We start from the raw sequence: 18,663 nt of genomic DNA, 5'->3' as shown, positions 1-18,663 counted from the left end.
GCTGGTGCTTAGGTCAGGGAGGGCCTGTCTGGGGGCTGCTGCGGGCTCTGACACCCCAGGGCTATTGAATACATTCATGAACAGCCTGACGACGGCTGAGGAAGGTGGCGGTGGGATGTTTTTATCCTCGCTTTCCATCTGCTCGCTGGGGAGCACAGCAGGGGACACTGGCTGCCGAGCTGGGATTGCTGGAGAGTCCTTCGCAGCCATCTCAGCTCCGGTCCCAGGACCTGATTCCCCTGTTTTTAACCTCAATTTGCCAACACTCCCTCTCCAGCCCATGACTCTGCATCCCATTGCAGCAATCAATAGACACTGTACGGGGAATAGTCAGGGGATGGATGTCAAAAAGGCCAGACTTTTTGCCTTCAGAGGACCTACACGTTAATTCTGGAGGAGAACTTTGGGCATCTCAGTCCAGGTGATAGGAGTTGCCTGGAACAGATTCTGGTGTGAGACACGGGAGGCTGTGGAGGTGCAGAGGGCATGATTAGATGTGCAGAAAGAAAAATAGTGACTCATGGGAACTTCCCATAGTATTTTTTCCCTGGTACAAATCCATAGGCAGCTTGGACAGGAGCAGAGAATTATCCTGATATTGGAGTGTGCTCTGAGAGTAGTGTAGGTTGGATCTGAGATGTGCTGGGGTGTGTTCACACTAGCTGTGGACCAGCCCAGCAGCCAGCGTGCACTGAAACCTCTCTACCTTTCCAAGGACTCCCTCGCTGCTGCCAAGGAGAAGGAAGGATTACCAGGGGATGCTGCCAAAGAGAAAGAAGGAGCACTGGAGGATGCTGGAGCAGAGGCACCATTGGGTGCCCTGTGGTCCCCTCCAGCGATGGGGATCCCAGGCACCCTGCCCAGCACCTGGGCTGGGAGGCAGGAGGTGGCTGGCTTGAGGACTGTCCTTGGTGAAGACACCACTGGGATGTCACACACAGAGGGTGCTGGGCCGCCCCCAGCACTGCCTTGGCCCAAGGGGACCATTTCCAGCCTTCACTCGGGCCCTGGCCACGAGGAGCAGGAAACACAGCAGAGGAACGGGGAGGATGACCAGCATGACGGCTCTGCTAGCTTGGTGTGGGCAGCCACGCCAGGGATGCTGTTGCAGAAGGACAAGCAGAGCAGCCTTCATCCTCTTGTGAGTACCAGCGGGCATGGTGGCACCACGATGGTCCGCAGAGCACGCGTTACTCCCACCCAGCTCTCTCTCATCACCCCAGAAACCTTTGGAGGGTGTTTTTGGTTCCATCCACTCAGAGACAGGAGTTGCCTCTTCTCCACAGAGCCTGTCCTGGGTGTTGGGCTACAACAGCAGCCTGGCCGTGCACAGCCTGATGGACGGGGAGGACCGGGTGCTCCTGTACGTCTCCTCTCATGTGGGGGTCATCCACGATGTCCTGGGGAACAGGCAGTACCACCTGCAGGTCTGGCATGCAGCTTGTGCATCTCCCTCCTCCTTCTCGTCCCCTTCTCCTGAACTCTCTCCCTCTCTCTCTTTTCCCGGTGTCTGCTGCTGAATCGAGGAGCAGCCCATGCAAAGGAGTGCAACTCCTGCTTCTCTTCCCCCAGGGCCATACAAATGCCATTTCTTGCCTGTGTGTGAGCGAGGACAGGCGCTGGGTCGCAACTGCTGACCGAGGGCCAGATGCTCTGATCATCGTGTGGGACTCCTACTCTGGGTATGCTCCTGGCAACCTCCCCTTTGGAAACCTCCTATGTCCGGTAGATCGTTTAGGACTGACTCCAGCCTCAGCTGAGAGTGAAATGGGAGAAACATGGGGATGTGGTAAAGCAGCAGAGCAGCCAAAACCAAACTGAGGGCTTCACAGTCCTCGTATTACCCACACACGGGACACTGAGATGGGGCCGAGCTCCCCCAGCCTAAATACATCATGTCTCTGAGCCGTAGTATTTTCTTAAAAGATCGGCACTGAGTTGTTTCCCAGAGCCATTTACCTGGGAGAAAGGGATGGAGAGGACGCTGAGCATTGGCCGCGGTGCTGGCTGCTCCCCTGGCAGCTCGGGGGGTTGCAGACCCCCTCCCTGCCACGCAGACCGGGGTGGGCTGTGCTCCAGATTTTGCCAAGCAATTGCCACGAAGGCCCTGCGCTGCCGCGAGCACCCACGAGGACTTTGCTCCGTAGGATGCCGGTGCGCACCATCTTTGAGAGCCATGCAGAGGATGGGGTCAGCGCTATTGCTGTTTCCCAGGATGCGAAGTATTTGGCAACCGTTAGTGCTGGTGCCGTGCAGGTAAAGAGAGTGTCTCCTCTTCCTGGAGCTTTTTGAGATAGATCCCTGGAAGCTTTTCCCAGTGCAGCCAAGGGGAGGGGGACATTTGGATGGGGAGAGCGGAAGAGAGATGGTGGTGGGGTTGCAGAGTCATGGCTTGTTTTTGCTGAGCCTGTGGAAGACAGACCTGGATTTCATTAAAGTGAATGCTGCGGAGCTGAGAAAATGGATCTTAAGTTGGGATAAAAGCTTCTGACTCCCATGTGCTTGCATTGAAGCAATGTCTAGAATTATTTCCTGAAATTAAACTCTGCTGCCAGGCCATGTTGGGTTTATCCTGCTCCAGTATTTTATGCCCCACCATCCCCTGCAGCTGGAGGGAATGGGGTTCACCCTGCTCCCCCAAGCTCCCAGAAAGCCACAAAGGTCCCTTGTTTTGCCCTTCTCTGCCAGAGAGTTTGTGTTTGGAAGTGGACTTCACCCACAGAGGAACCCGTGTGCAGCACAGAGCTGAGGCCTGAGTTTGGCTGTCAGGTGAGTGACCGTGGCCGAGGGGTGCAGGGAGGCGTGACGGGGCTGGACTGGGCAGCCCCATCCTGACCTGCTCCCTGCTGCACCCTGGGACCCCATCCAGTACAGGGCTGAGGGCAGATGATGGCTGAAGATGGGAGTCAGGCTCCCACCCCATCCCTGCGGAGCACCTCGGGGCCATTTTCACTGCTGCTCAGCTGCCACGGGCCACAGAGGGACCGTTGGTGGGCTGTCCTCCGTCGTCACCCTGGCACTGACCAGGGCTCATGGCAGGAAAAGCCATGTGCTCTCTGCAGAGCACAACTCTGGTGTTTCACACGGAGTTTGGTCTCTGGTTTCAGTTCAGTGCAGGTGGCAAAGTGGGTTTAGGATAAAACCAGATGTTTTGCGTGGAAGAGTAACCAGAAAGCATTGCTTGGCTTGGCATTAATGAGATTCTCCCCTTTTAATTTCAGGATTATGTCATTTTTAACCCCCAAAATCCCTACGAGTTTGTCAGCAATAGCAAAAGCCAGGTGATATTTTACCTGTGGGTAAGTAGGGACATGGGAAGTTGTAATTCTGGGGCCAGACGCACGCCCAGAGGGTCGGGGGCTGGTGCGGGGGCTGCACACTAGGGAGGCAGCGTGCTGGGCAGCAGCTTTTGGGAGAGGAGCTGGTGGAGGGAGGGTGTTTTATGCTCTCTGGAAGGTCTTGGAGCCTTTCTGCCCCAGGAGCCCTGCTTTGGTCCCCATGGCACGGGGCCATTGCCCAGACAAGAGGGAAGGGACACACTGGCACTGCAGGGCACAGTGACAAAATCTTGTCCTGGATGTTTTCTCCGCTATCCCCAGGGCGATGCCGGTTTGCAGTACGGCGCACCGCTCCTGAGCAGCCGGGTGAGTATGGGGGGGACACCACAGCATGTCGCCCTCTTGGCTTTCCTCCTGCCAGCGGCACTGTCCCTGCCCATCCCCTTTGGTCTCCTGAGGGGACATTCCAGGTGTGCCGCACTGAGGTCCAGAGGGCTCTCGCTCCTAGAGATGCCCCACTGCATCTCCTGCTGGGGCTCTTGCCTCTGATGGTTCTGCTGTGGGATGGGGAGGGACCAAGCAGGGATGTCTGCGCTTGGGGAGGGCAGGACGGACACATGGCTTCGCTGTTCTCTCTTCAGACCTTCAACAGCTCAGTGGGGCACTTCAGCCAGTCGGTTTTTCATTTTAACAACTCGCGAGCTCTGACAGGCACCTCGGCCGGGAAGCTGGTGGTGTGGGACATGGTCGGACCCCCCGCCCCCTCCAAGGAACTCCTGGACAAGCCACACAGCACGAAGGCCACCAGAGTGGTGCCTCTGCAGAAGGACAGCCTGACCGTGCTCACGGTGTTTGAGAGGTAACCGCATGGATTTTGCAGTAGCCAATTTTTTTTTTCAGGCAAAATCACGCAGGAAAGTGCTGCTGATTTATGAGACGTTGCTCTGGCTTTTTTCAGCAATGAATCTGGCTGGGGGTGGGAAAGGTGGGTGAGAACTCGTGGCCAAAGTGGCTGCAGCCCTTCTGGGTGGCTGAGATGCTGGCTGGCGCTGGTCAGGGAGGGTGGCTCAGCCTCCTGGGCTTTGCCGGCAGAGGGAGCAGACAGCCCCCGAACGCCGTGACAGCCCTGGGGACAGGGCAGGGGACACTGCAGGGTGACAGCAGAGCCGGGTGGCTTCTGCACAGCCCTGGGCTGTCCCCCTGTACATCTGTACAGGCCTCTGCTCATGCACTGTTGCAGAGAAAAGGGGATGAGGTTTGCTCCTGGCCAAGGATGCTGTACGAGAAACTTTTGGGAGTTCTCCATCGGCGTGTGGATTAAGCACTTTCCCTTCCTTGTAGCTGCATCGTAACAGGTGATGTGAAGGGTCAGGTTAAATTCTACGATGGACAACTGCAGCTCCTCGCCTGCTACAGCCACAGCAAAGTGGGGCCCATTCAGTCCATCTCCTTCTCCAAAAGCCCTCCTGGTCTTCCCGGTGCCTTCCCAGCCTGCTCCACCTCCTGCACTGCCAGCAGCCAGCCCGTCATTCCCAGGTGAGCTCCCCAGGTCTTCTCCTGCATTTGCCCCCCAGCCTGGAAGCTGGGGAGATGGTCAGCTGAAAGCCACCCCATGGGCTTCTGCCTTGGCTGGAGCAGGTTTCAACCCTGTACCCAGGTTTCTGGGGAGGACAGGGACAGGGAGGGAACGTGCCCCTGTATTCCCGTCCTCAGGTTTTCGTTTTGGGTGCTTGTCCCACCTGCCCCTCAGAGAGAAGCAGGGGGGTGTCTCCTCAGTAGCCCCTTTTTGCCTGTAGCCCCCAGCCATGTCCCAGCAGCTGCCAAAACCCAGGTGGGCCTCAGCACATCTTAAATTCTGAACTTGCTGTAATGCCTTGGCGCAGGCGAGAGAAGCATTAACGCAGGCACGGAGATGATCCGTTGGTCCCGGGGCATGCAGCTCCTCTGTCACGTACCCGGCACGGCAGGCAGTGCTAATGCCGAGCCTCCAGCTCCTGCTGGGCCCCTTAATCCCCCCCTTAAACCCTTCCCGTGGATGGCTATTTCCAGTTAGATTTTATCACGGCTGGGCAAGCTAACTGGGGCAGTGGCGGTGCAGAGACTGTCCCAGAAGTGATGGCACTCGAGCTAGGCTGCCCCACATGGACTCAGGAGCTTGGGATGGCTCCAGCCTGGTAACCAGCCCCTCTCCGCCCCTCTGCGTGATGTAGCTGTGTCTGAGGATTTATAGGAAGTCTGCAGGCCAGATGAAGCTGTTCTGTGGCTTGATCCAGCCTGCAAACCATATGTCTGTCACTCCTGTTGAGGCTCTCCTGGCAACGTCTGTCCTTAGCCGCACGTGTTTTCCGAAGAGCCATGTGGGACAGATTCCTCTCCAGCCTGGAGCAGTGCCCTGGGGAACGGTTTAGTTTTCCTTGTCAGGCTCTGCAGTCTCCTCCTGGGTCATTGCTGCAAATCCCGCTGCTTGCAGCTGCCCTGGGCAGCACAAAAGGCAGAAAACCAAAGGAGAAGCCTTGAGCCTGCTGGTCTTGCCAAGCTGCTGGGATCAGGTGTGGCTGAAGAGCCCAGCTAAGGCATGGAAGAGACACAGCATCCTTCCGTTCCCGGGCCAGATGTCCATTACTCGATGGACAGAAGCTCAGAAAAGTGGCTGTTGTTTCCCCACGGGTGCTGCCCACGTGATGCAGCCATGCACGTCTGTCTGTCCAGCTCCTGGATCTCCGTGTTGTCCCCTCGACCCTCTATTCTCAGTCCAGACACTCAGTCCTCATGAGGACTGACAACTATACATATTTGTCCTGTCAGGTGCATAATTATTCAGCTGACTGCTTTACACCTCACCAGTTACGCAGTGGGACCCCCTTCGCTGCGTTACAGTCGGTGCGGCTGGGCAGCCGCTCTGTCTGCGGTGCAGGACCAAAACTGCCCTCTGACCCTGTCTGCGGCGGCGTGGTCAGCGTGGAACCACCGACACTGCTGGCATGGAGGCATGTGAAAGGACTATTCAGAGTATCCTCAATTGCTCATTTGTCCGTCTCACACCCCAGTGACTTGCAAACGGCAAAAGCCACCCAGATGTCACTCATCTTCTGCCTTGCCTATCCAAGTAGAAAATGGAACCAGCTCCAGTGTCTTCCCTTGGAGATTTACCAGGTCATGAATACAAAGTGCCACCTGCCTTCCAGGTCAAGAAGTGTTTGTGTGTTCATATCGCAAAATATAAGTGATTGTCCAACTAAGTTGCTAAAAGGAGACTAATGTGTAATATAGCTTGGAGGGACATGAGCCAGCTAGTCTGATTCATCAAATTCTGTTTCTCTCACGCTAAACAGGAACTTTATCCTTTCAACCTCTGATGCAACTGTGTTCCGTGTTGCAACAGACGGGATAAACTTTGAAAAAGTCATGGAAGAAGCAAAGAAAGCTGTGAACGCCATTGCCTGTCACCCCCGGCACGCACTCCTGGCTGTGGGCAGTCGCTGTGGGCTGCTGCAGGTGTGGGGTTACCAGCAGACCAAGTACCTCGTTAGCAGGGTGTTCACTGAGGCCGGCATCCAGTGCTTGTCCTATGACCCTAAAGGTATCCCGGTCTCATGACCTCCCTGTGTGCCAAGCTCTGGGCTTCCCGGGAGGAGCGATCGTGTCGTGCGAGTTTCCTGGCATGCTTTTCAGGTTATTTTCTGGCCGCCGGTTTTACGGATGGAAGTGTTCACATCCTCGATGCCATTTCCCTTCAGTCCAGCTGCAAAGCGTTCAAGTTCTCGCGTGGTCCCGTGACTCACATCAGCTTCTCGCACGATTCGGAGTACCTCGCAACTGCTGTAAGCCTGTTTTTTCCTCTCGGCGATCTATGTGCGCTGCTCGTGGCACAGCTTTTGGTGGGACTGGGAGTTGCCGGCCATCCTGCGAGGTACGGCAGAGTGAGCGGTGTGGAGGGCTCTCCCCACCCTGACCCGGGGCTTCGGGATGCTGAAATGCTTTTCCTGGCTTGAAGAATCACTGTAAAAACGTCACCAGCCACAGCCGCTCCACAGACCTGCGGCTGGCAGCATCCCAGCACTGACTTTAGTGACGAGCCTGAGCTCTGCATCCATCTGTAAAAAGGGCTGGAGCAGGGATTTCCTCCTGGCTGGTGTGCCACGAGGGGGGTTGGTCCCACATCTCTGTGCAGAAGGATTGAGGCAGCGCTGAAGCAGTTTGGCACAGAGGTTGTAGCAATTGGTGATGATCTGTACAAAGAAAAACACTCCCTGCATGGATGCCAGGGCACAGCAGTGGGAAGCAGCATATTCCTTGTAATTTCAGGGGAGTTATGGAACTCCACTCACTGTCTGTCTGCTGTGGAGCGTGGCTGGGCCTGCCCTCCAGCCAGCCAGGATGCTCCCACCAGGCTGAGGACCGCTGCGGTGCTGCCCTTGGGAGCAGCTGCCCAAATCTGTCTGACCCAGTGTCTCATCCTGGCCGTCACTCCAACCCTCCTGGTGGGACTGGCAAACCCAAAAGGGCCGAGCTAAGCCCGGAGGGGACACACAAAGATGCCAGCAAGGGGATGCGTGCAGGGATCGGGGCTCGTTGACCTTTGTGCTGTCGTTCCAGGATGAGAACTACACGGTGACTGTTTACAAGAGAGCCCTGCAAAACGGGAGCGGATGCTGGGAACACCTGGCAGGGCTGCGCTCCCACTACAAACCCATCCGCAGCATCCTTTTTGGGGTCCAGTTAGACAGCAGTCAGCCCAGGCTCCTGAGCCTTGGGGAGGACCGGCAGCTGGTAGGTTGATGTGGAAGTCTAACGGGCAGTGGGACGTTGGGGTTACAGTGGGGGGGCGGGGGCTGGACAAGAGCATTGGGGAACACTCGGTCTTTGGTTCTGCAGCTCCTAACTCTCTGCCCACCATCTCTGTAGCAGAGGGTTGTTTCTCAGGGCAGATCTGCCCAGGGTTCAGGGCTGACGCTCTGCTACGGCGGGCTGCTTGCCCCGGCTGCTGCAAGAGATGCTAGATCTAGTTAATCTGCAAGGTCCGGGATGCTGGAACACCACAGGGGAGTTGCTGTGTTTCCTTCTCTTCCCTCCAGGTTGAGTACGACCTGCATGGCAGCAGCAAGGACCACATGGTGGTCTTGCAGAGGCACCGGGTAGAGCAGGTTGCTGTGCCCCTCTGCTTGGCCTGGTACCCACAGCTCAGCACAGAGTCCTTTATCCTCACCGCCAACAACTGCTACAAAATGAAGCTCTACAACACGACGACCAAAATGTGCAGGTAGAGGAGAGATTCAGGCCTACCACTGCCTGGGAGCCCCATCCTGACTCCACGTTCTCCTGTCTAATGCCTGCCCTACCCATGAGAGTGTGTTTGCCCACCCATGATACAGACCTTGGGATGACTCTAGGGCCCTCAAGTTGCTCCATCCTTGTGTCCACTCCGCTGCCCACTAGCCTGTCATCTAGTAGGGTTGTGGCCACAGGTGGATCTCACTGCCCAGCACGTTGGACTTGAGACGCAGCAGTTGGAGATCAGATAAAGAGATGTGAGCCCACATGAGCAAAGCTCAAGGACTGAGTGATCCTTTAGCTAATTCCTCTCTTAACAATTCCTCTCTTAGCCCAAGTGTGGTCCCTTACAGCCAGGGATCCTGTTCTATCCTGTCCTCCCAGACGGTCGTACAAAGCCTTTGCACCTACCACACTTCCCCATATCCACCCATCCTTGTGCACAGCAGTGGTTCAGAGAGGGGAAAATGTTTTTTGAGTCCTAGAATGGAGGAAAATGTTGTTTGTCTTTAGAAAAACCCTTTTGGGACCAACCTATGGCTCCCCGTTGGAGAAGATACAAATCCTGACAACAAGCAACACTACGGACCCCCAGAAACACTACCTGGCGTACATCACAAAGGACAAGGTATGGAGCCCCAGCTGTACAAGACCCCAAACTCGTAGAGGTGGTGGTCCCTGGGGGAATTTTGCTGCAGACAAAACCGTGTGGAGGCTGGTTCTGCGAGAGCTGAGCAAACTCCGGGGTGGAGGACGCAGCACTGCCCCAGTGTGCAGCCCTCCCTTGGGACCCCCGGCCCTCCCTCTTTTCTTACAGGTGGGCTTGCAGATTTTGCCTATGGATGGCAACCCCCACAAGTCCTCAGCCTTCATTTGCCACCCGGATGGTGTCTCTGACCTTGCTAGCTCCTGTGATGGACTCTACGTCTTCACAGCAGGGGGGAACGACTGCACTGTTATGAAATGGGAGGTCAGCCTAACGTGAGTACCGCAGGAGGGGGACAGGTGTCCTTACGGCTTTCCACAGCTGCTCGGCCAACACAGCTGAAGCAAATGTGCCCCAGCATTTACACTGAGAACGGGGCTTTTGTCCTACACGGTGTCTGTTTCTGTCCAGAGGAGTTACAGGCAGGTCTGCCAGATATCCTTATCCTGGTGCGTGGGGTGGTGCTGCACGGGCAGCGTTTCTCTGCTCCCCTGTACGTGATGTAGCCACAGAGTCAGCAGAGGGGGATTAAACCAGCCGACCTCGCAGGTGGTGGCCATAGCGCCTATAAAATACTCCAGTCTGGGAAATGCTACCCAAATGGTAAGAAGTTGAGCAGAGGATTTTCTGGTCCTTGTGAGGGCTTGGCCGGAGTGATGAGGATTGTTGGAGCTAGGCAGGGGATCAGAGGAGCGGCACTGGCTGCAGGAGGAGCATACCGGGTGGCTGTTGACAGAGGAGTGTCTGCTCTCCAAATGGGATAGGCCAGCATTTGCTAGGAAATCCCCCCTGCATTTGAAGACTGGATTTAGGACAAGCCACCTTAATCCTATAAAGCTTTGCTTACATGAGTAAATGGACTGCAGTAAATGGGATGGCTGGAGCAGTGAAGGCTGCTTTTGCAAACGAGGATTTCCATGCTCTGGCCCGGAGCATCAGTGATAAACCCTGCCAGGTTTCTCCCACCTCCCTCTGCAAGCGTGCAAATTCCCTCTGCCAGCTCCCTTGGGCAGCCGTGCCAGGCGCACACTCCCACGTGGCAGCAGGTAACGCGGCGAAGGCAGGGTATGTATTTTGGTTTCTTTGCATGTCAGGGACCAAAGCTCCCCTCACGAGTGTGGCTGCAGATGCCCAGTAGGTACACGTGCACATCGAGAGGGAGCAGGCAGCTGGGAATGAGCTGAAAACTGCCAGGCCAGTGTGGAACAACTTCATCTTCACACACCCAGGGCTGGAAAGGGAGCTCAGGCTGTCAGAGCTAGGAAAGATCAATCGTGTGGCGTGGTCTCTGTCAGTCTGTGTTGGTTTTGTTTTTAATCCTGCACATCACCCTGCTAGCGCAGAGCACGTCTCCTGGTTTCAGGCAAACCAACCCCACGGGAGCTGGCTTTTAGCCCTCACTCCTATTTTTGCCTTTTGGAGTGCACCTGCGAAACACCGTTGCTCCTCACCTTCCCAGGACAAAGGCTTCGTGGTTAAGACACGCTGGGCCTGCGTAAAACCTTTCTTGCTGGTGGTGCTCACTCAGAGGGAAGCCCAGAGGGTGCTGAGCCAGCTCACCTTCGTGTGCCAGAACAAGGGAAACCTGGGTGGGAAAGCAATGGGCTTATTTATTTTCTTTTCCACTTTGTGTGGCTTAAGCAGTCGGGGGTCAGAATAAGCGACATTTTAAGGAAGGCAATAGAATATAAATGATCCTTCTTTATAATGGTTGGCCAGGGTCCAGGCAACATTGAATTTCTATGTAATTTGTTTTCAGAGCGAAGCTCTTGATGAGCTAATTATCATTTTATTGCTGCTTCTGGCATCTTGTGCATCTCCACTGTGTTTAATACCCAAGTAACTTAATTATGAAAAAAAAAAAAAAGCATGAAGCTTGCAAAAAAAACCCCAGTGGAAGCAGCACTAGAGAGGTGTGCGTGAAAGCTGCAGCCTTGCTGCCAGGCGTGGGGTATTATGTGGCAATGCTACGCCGTGATTGCACTACCAGGCTTGGTTTCCTTTTTCATCTGCACAAGCCGAACGGATTCTTTTGGCTCCAACTGCCTATGAAATCGAAACAAAGAGGTGGCACTCAGACGCTTTCAGTTTAATGTAAACTGCACCTGCAACACAGTCACCGGCTACAGCAGAGGAAGTAGAGGAATGGATTGCAGTGAGTTATTGGGGAAGAATGTGTTAGATCAAGGGACAGGGAGCATAGGTTTGTGTGGTTTATTGCAAACACCAAGCCCCAGCCCTCTCTGCATGTTCAAAATGCTGATCTAGCTAATTCATCTCCCTCAATGTCTCTATAAGGAAGCAGAAAAGCTAAGTGCCAGACACCAAGCTCAAGTCCATGGAAAAGCTCCTGGCTCCCAGCCCTGTGCTCATTCCACTAAACAAGAGGACCATTCAGTAATAATTAATTCCCACACTGTGCTATTGTATGTAAAACCTGGGTATGAAATATGCTGTAGAAGTGCAGGCTGACGATAAAACAGTACGTGGGTCAAGGCGATGCTTTTCTTTCCTGAATTCTGAGGCCCGGGGATTTTATTTATTTATTGGAATTGTCTGTGGACAATGACTAGAAAGGGAAACATGAAATCTCTCCTCACATGAACCCTTCCTGTACCTTCTTTTCTCTGCTTCTGCCAGTGCCTTGGATGCTGCTGCTTCCCTGGGTGGGGAGGACTTGATCCCATTCTACAACCTACTGGATGGCGGCAGAGAAGGCGAATTCTTCAGGGTAATTATGCTCACCGTGAGCGCTGGCTGGCAACATCTGGTTGGAGTTTAAGATTCATTTATACAGGCCTGACATTTCTTTATTTTTTGTCCAGCTCGCCTTTAACAGCCGTCTCATTGATACGGCTGTTAGTAAACCTTAGAAGGAGCCTTATCTTCCATGCCTGTTGGTATCTGAACTTTACAGTATTTCATCTGAATCCCTTGCAGGAACTGGAGGACTATTTTTACTATGCACAGCTGCGCAGCCATGGTATCGATACACTGGAGACCAGACAGGTGTCAACGCATATTCCCTTGGAGGAAATTCCTTCAGTAATGAGAGCAATGGGATTTTATCCATCAGAGGAAAAGGTTGGTCAGTTGTTTTTACTGTTATTAAAAGAAAAAAAAAGAGCAAAGCATGATTGCCTTTACAAAGTGTCCCGAGGACCAGATTCTGACTGTTGTTATCACTTCAGAGTGTATTTGTTGGCTTTCAATGTATTTCACCTGGTCAATAGAGTAGTGGTGAGTAGTGGCAGCAAATTCCTCAGAAAGTAATGATTCCTCGCTAGAGCGAAGGAGAACCGCAGGGGCAGGCTGAGGAAATCCAACACCTGAGAGGTCAGAAGTCACCAACAAAAGACGGCCCCAGGGCCTTCTGGAGGTGGAGTGCTCTGCCACCACTGCCGAGGCGCGTGACCTTCAGAAGGTGGACAGAGAAAGTCGAGGAATTAAGCTTCCTTTTGGCTCCCAAGGGCAGCAGCCTCCAACTTCCCACAGTCCATGGGCTGAAGTGTGCAGGCAGCATGGTGCTTGTCTCCCTGTGACTTTCCCTAATGCCTGAGCTGCTGTACAGGCAGCGTGTCATCGGTGGGCCATGGGCTGGGTCGCTCCAGGTCAGATGGAGACTCATCCGGAGCATCCTATATGCTCATTACCAGCACGGGTGGGAATGTCCAGCTCCATGAAGTCACTTGTTGGGACGTTGACAGAGCCTCTTTTTCTTCTTCTGCCTAGGACGGATGAAAGAATGATTTTAGATGGAGAGAGCAGCTTTTATTCTCACGGAACTTAAAGCTCTTTCATAACTGATAAACTCTGCAGAAGCTCTCTCTGAGCTTGCCTTTCAGGTTGCAGCAGCAGAGCTTCCTATCAAACATTTCTCAAGAGCTTTTTAGCTTCAAATTTTACAGCAGACAAAGACAACTGATTTAATAAGGGTGCTGCTTCTTCCCCTTTTGTAGCTGTTTCTACAAGGCAGCTTCTATTGTATACAGACCTCATTTGTAATGCTGTAACCTGGCAAAAAGGTAATTAAAGTGCATTCAAAAAACTATATTACTGAATCTGATGCAAGGAGATTTAAATAACAACCTCTTTGCACCAGCTACAGCCCTTCACCGCAGGAGGGGTTCTCCCGAGGGAAGCGGCACATGGCTGTGCTCCCTTCATCTTTCTGCGGGGGAGGCTGCGTTTGCCTCTGCTGATTGCAGAGGAACCCCGCAGGCTGCTGCGACGGTGCTGTGCGTCCGTGCCACCCCATCTGCCCGGGCACGGTCTGCCAGGAGAGCCAGCGGATGGGAGGCAGGACCTTTGCCACAGCCACCGCCAAATGGGACTTGCTTTGGAGCCCCCCAAAACCAGCAAATGTTTGTCTGAGCCAGGACAGCTTTGCCCTTGTGTCAGCCTGTGGTGTTACCCCTCGTGCTTTGTTAGATCTTTTCCTTGGCTCATTACGTTTTTGCTTCTCGGAGACAGAGAGAACATGTTCCCCTGGGAAATGTCTCTGGAAGAATAACTGCTAAGTCCCCCCTGCCCCAAATGAAAATGAAAACAGCATTTCAGGTGTGGAAACAGGGGTGCTAAGCTGCTGTGAAACCAGGCAACCTACAATCTGCTTCTTGAGGCAGGCAGGACAGTATTAAAATCCAGAGAGAAAGTTTATCTCTCTCGTGTTTTGATAAAGGAAAAGCAGGAGGGAGAAAAGGCAGCTTGGGCTGGCTAGCAAAGCTTTTGGAAATTTGTGTTTTTCTTTTGTAGTTCAGCTATAAAACCTAATCCCAGCTCAGCCAGAGCTGAGTGAAAATGACTCTTCTCGCCTGGCGTGACATTCGCCACAGGAAAAATATAAGGCTGAGATTTCCCTCTTCCCCGGGCTTCATTCAGTGGAAAAACTTGTGACACAAGGACAAAGGCCCAAGGCTGAATGCAAAGACTTCTCCAGGGAGATCTTGCATCAGCTTCCCTTCCCGGGGAGTAGCAGGCTTGGTCCGTGCTGGCACAGGGAATTCTCCTGGCATTTCCCTGCTGGCTGTGTATCTCCAAAGAGGCTGCCTCTTGGAGCAGGAGTACAGCGAAGGCGTGGAGCAGACCCTGCCTTTCGGACACACGTCTGCACAGCTGCCAACTGGGCTGACTCGCAGCACCAGGCTTCGGGGAAACCAGCAGTATCAGCACGGCCAGGGCTTGCCCGTTTGCCCAGGAGACGAGTGAGTGGTCCAGCTGTGCAGGATGTCAGCCCCACCGAGCAAATTTCAGATTTGGCTTGTGCAGTGGCAGAACTGCACCAGACACACGTCGGATCGCGGCTGGGGTGGGAGCAAGATTGGTGATGCCGGGCAGGGTGTGTATATGCTGCGTGCAGCCTGGTTATGTCGGGACTTCCATGCGTGTACTTTGGTAGCGGGGTGGTATATTTACTGGTTTGTGGTTTGCCTGCCCGCTGTCCCCAGAGTGGAGACACAGGTGTGGCAACGGGACCGGTAACAGCTGCAAGGTTGCCTGTCATGAGAAAATAGAGGAACTCCAACCCGGTCGTTACCCAGTATCGTCATGACAGCAAGCACGTAACCGTTAGCCACGTCCATCCTCGGCTGCCGAGGGCTGGCTTGTTACTGGGGTACGGGCACGACATCTGTGGTACCACTGCGTGCACGACTGCGGTACGCTGGCATTCATGAGATGGGCAACTGGCCTGATGCTCCTTAAAAAGAAACTAGTAACAATCTGTCTTGCCTTGATTTTTAGATTGAAGAAATGATAAATGAAGTAAAATTCAGCAAGTATGTGGATATTGGAGAACAAGTGACAAAAATCAATTTAGGGGATTTTATCAAACTTTATATAAATCATCGACCTGCGTTTGGCTTGTCAATGAAAAAAATACAACACGCGTTTCAAGTTCTTGGCCATGATAATGAGAATGGAGACAAAGTTATTGACAGAAGAGACTTACTGTTGCTGCTTCAGTGCAGAGGTGAGTTTTTTCTTTTCTAATATTAGTTTTATGCTTGCTAGTTCTGCCTTCAATTTCAGAACATATTCACTGCAGCAAAAAATTAATCTGGAACTATAGCGTGGTAACCAGGGCAGGCGTGTGGAGCCACCTGTCTTAGAATTTTAAATTGAATAATCGCATCTGTTGTCTCAACTGCACTTTTACTGCTCTGGAATTCTCTGCTGGCCTGAAGTATCTTGTCTGTCAAATGATGAGTATGGGTCTTGGCAAATTGTACCCTTCCTCCAGTATACCCTCGTCTGAATTACCGTTCTCTCTTCCAGTCACACAGTCCCCAGAAAGGTAGTACCAAACTAAGAAAGGGCGGGGGGGGGACAAAGAGGAAGGGATGAAATTGGTCGGTTCTAGACTGAATCTATGTGTGAAAGGCTGAAAAGGTGGGATGGTTTAGTTCAGTTGAATCAGAGGGAATTCTGTAAAGGCACGTTGAATACGCTTAAGGCCGATGCCACAGGGAGGTAAATAATGAATTTCTATTGCTTTGCTCCTGTTGTAAAAGCAGGGACCATTTAGTGCAGCTGCGCACTGCAACAGGTAACTGGAAATGCTGTTTTACTCAGTACATCCAGCCACCGCCAAATGTGCCACAAAAAACTCCTTGCCACAAAGGTCTTTGGAAAACAAGGGTTTGGCCAGCGTGGGAAAGGTTAGTTATTTATATGGATGGTGTGGACACCCATAAATAGATACATTAGACAGAACAGTTTCATAACAGATCTATAACTTTATGCTTCAGGGCATGAGCCAACCACTAACTGGGAATAAGCGCTATGTCCAGGTTATTCCAGGACACTAGATCAAGACTTTCCTGCACCTTCCAAGCCTCTGCAAGTGCAATGTGTAGCCTAAAGATCAGAATTTCTCCCTTTGATAAATATTTTTGCCCAAAATGCAATATGCAAGAACAATTTTCCTTACAGTCCGCGTTTTCCTGTGTTGGGACCATGTGTTTTGATTGGTGATGGGTCTCTCTTATCTCAGAGAAGCCGAATCCTCTTTCCAAGTGTCCCATTTTGTCTGTACACTTTTTGTTCGACTTACCTTCTCTTTTTTTGGTGCTAACGACATCATAACCTGAGGCTGGCGTTGCTTTGTTGTGTACAGGAGAGCATATGACAGAGGAGGAGCTGGCGCAGTGTCTGACCACCCTGCTGGGCAAGCATCCTGGGGAAGGAGGATCTGAACCCGACACCTACGATCCCTCAGGTACAGGATTAGCATTCCACATAGCACAGAAGCGGGATTGCTTCAGTTCCCAAACAGAATAATTTAAATTGCAAACTCATTACCCTGTTAGGCCAAGAGCTGTCAAAAACGCTCAGGCAGGATTGCAAAAATAGCCGTAGAGCTCTAGATTGTCCTTCATCCATGCAGCAACTGCTGGGGGTACCTAAAAATAAATGGACAATGAAAGGTAACTGGGACCTGACAAGGTTACATTGCTGTTTACCTGCTGGCTTGGAACTGAAATGAGAAACACACAGTGGAAGGTTTACACGTCGAAGTCCACATGCAAAAAGGAACCCTACAACATGCAAATGAGAGCGTTGAGTTCATCCAGGCGGTAATGCCCGTTGTAAGGGAGCTGTTGATAACTACCCCCTTTGTCTACAACTCATGTCCCAGTCCACACCAGTCCAGAACGGCAAGTAACAGCATTGATTTCAGCCGAGTGGCATCGCCTGTTGTAGTTGGAACCGCTGGGAAGCGCCACATTTTTGTACAATTCACCTCCCAGTTCACACCAGTCCAGGCAGGTACCAGTGTTGATTTCACCCGAGTGGCATCGCCTGTTGTAGTTGGAACCGTTGGCAACGGGCCGCATTTTTGTACAATTCACCTCCCAGTTCACACCAGTCCAGAACAGCACCCGGTTAGGGCCGTTGGCAACGGGCCGCACACAGCGAAGCTGCAGCTCCTGAAGGGAACTGCCTAGCACCTCAAACCAACTGAAATTCCTGTATTCCTTGGGATCCCAAGATCAGCAGAGTGTAAAAGTTACGTTTGGCCTCTTGACTCTTCAGTGGTAGAGATCTACTGCAAGGTGAGGCTCGCAGCCTCGCAGATTCGACCCCTGATACGAATGCAGAAAGTATCCAGCTAGTAAACCAATACTTCTTCGTTATGACCTTGTACATCTTTAAAAGCATTCCATCCACCAACTGCTACTTATGAATTTTACTGACCTGGAAAGCCATTTTTACACTGCTGTTGTGTGTTATGAGTTGTTGTTACTGCTCTCCAGGTGCAGCAGCTGTGACTGAAGATGAAATTCCAGAGGAAATCACGGCAGAGATATTCGCCGCTGACATTCTTGGCTTGCCTATTGCTGAACCAGAGAAAAAGAACCAAAAAAAGGAGATGAATCTTTGGTCTATGAAGACACAGAAGCATAGCTGAAAGTTTTCTACTCCTTCCTACTTTCCTGTCTCTTCTCCTCAAACATTTTCAAAATTTGTATTTTGTGTTTATTAAAAAGTAAAGAGCATATAGTTTCATATTAATCAAACTCTAGAAGAAGCTCCCAGGTTAGCACATGCCACAGACCTAGGGGATCAAAGCGATGCGGGGAAACACCGGGGTGGCTGTAAAGATTGAAGCAGCAGTTGCTGCGTTGCTTTCTTGCATTCACCCCCCTTACCCTTGGCTGGAACCTTCCTAGAATTCATTTCAGGTGGGCTTACGCCAGGTGCAGTCTATTTTCATTACATTAAGACAGTCTTTTATTTGTGAAACCTGGCAGCAAAATCGCAACGTGAAAGTACTGTTGATTAAATGCGCTGACAAATGTGTACAAAACACTTGGATAGGTTAGAACAGATTTGTAATTATAAATCCAACGGACCTCAGGTTTCCACCTTGGCCTTTCAAACTTACTTTTTCTTTCTGAAAGTAGTAGTCCCAATTAGTAGTGTGATACCAACGGGACGGCATCATACCGTGTTTGTGTAAACAGCATAATGAGGCTGACACAAGGTGCTGGAGAAAGATCAGTGAAGTGCTGTTGAACAGCTTCCTTCTTTACATCATCCTCAGCAGCAATTTGAATAATAATGTAGGCCCTTAAGAAGCGTTCGTGCCGTGGCAATGTTGTATCAACAGCGGGAAAGCACCTGTGATTGTGCAATTAGAGGCAGCAGCGGGGATGCGTTAATGAGGGTCTGCGAAGGAGGATGTTCGGCCCAGCACCGCTTCCCGTCCAGCCCTGCCCGCTTACGGGTGCGTGAATGGGTTTCCATGAACCCGTCAGAGCAGATCCCCCGCTACTTAAAACCAGCGGATTCCATGGAACTCACTGGAATTATTTGGGGCAGTGAGAAGCCTAATAGCCCCTGAAAAAGATAAAAAACAAGTGCTGCGCGTCACGGGTTTGCCGAGCGCCCTGTGTAAGAGGG

The 18,663-nt window shown here is 52.3% G+C and overlaps 1 protein-coding gene across 1 annotated transcript; it reads left to right on the top strand.

Annotated features, from left to right (window-relative positions):
- Nucleotides 1-637: 637 nt before the first annotated feature.
- WDR66 (WD repeat domain 66) lies at nucleotides 638-17,668 on the top strand. Its single transcript, XM_010149431.1, has 20 exons — nucleotides 638-1,141; nucleotides 1,287-1,427; nucleotides 1,573-1,682; nucleotides 2,148-2,256; nucleotides 2,689-2,769; nucleotides 3,222-3,299; nucleotides 3,600-3,644; nucleotides 3,920-4,137; nucleotides 4,620-4,814; nucleotides 6,611-6,858; nucleotides 6,951-7,099; nucleotides 7,875-8,048; nucleotides 8,354-8,538; nucleotides 9,063-9,177; nucleotides 9,367-9,530; nucleotides 11,896-11,986; nucleotides 12,196-12,339; nucleotides 14,998-15,226; nucleotides 16,373-16,474; nucleotides 17,514-17,668. The coding sequence occupies exons 1-20, from the start codon at nucleotides 638-640 to the stop codon at nucleotides 17,666-17,668; spliced, it is 3,237 nt and encodes a 1,078-aa protein (XP_010147733.1).
- Nucleotides 17,669-18,663: the final 995 nt, after the last annotated feature.

Source organism: Eurypyga helias, unplaced genomic scaffold, assembly GCF_000690775.1.
Source record: "Eurypyga helias isolate BGI_N326 unplaced genomic scaffold, ASM69077v1 scaffold25693, whole genome shotgun sequence".
In the NCBI taxonomy this organism is placed as follows: domain Eukaryota; kingdom Metazoa; phylum Chordata; class Aves; order Eurypygiformes; family Eurypygidae; genus Eurypyga; species Eurypyga helias.
Note: the sequence above shows the minus strand (reverse complement) of the source record. Positions and strands in the feature narration are given on the sequence as shown.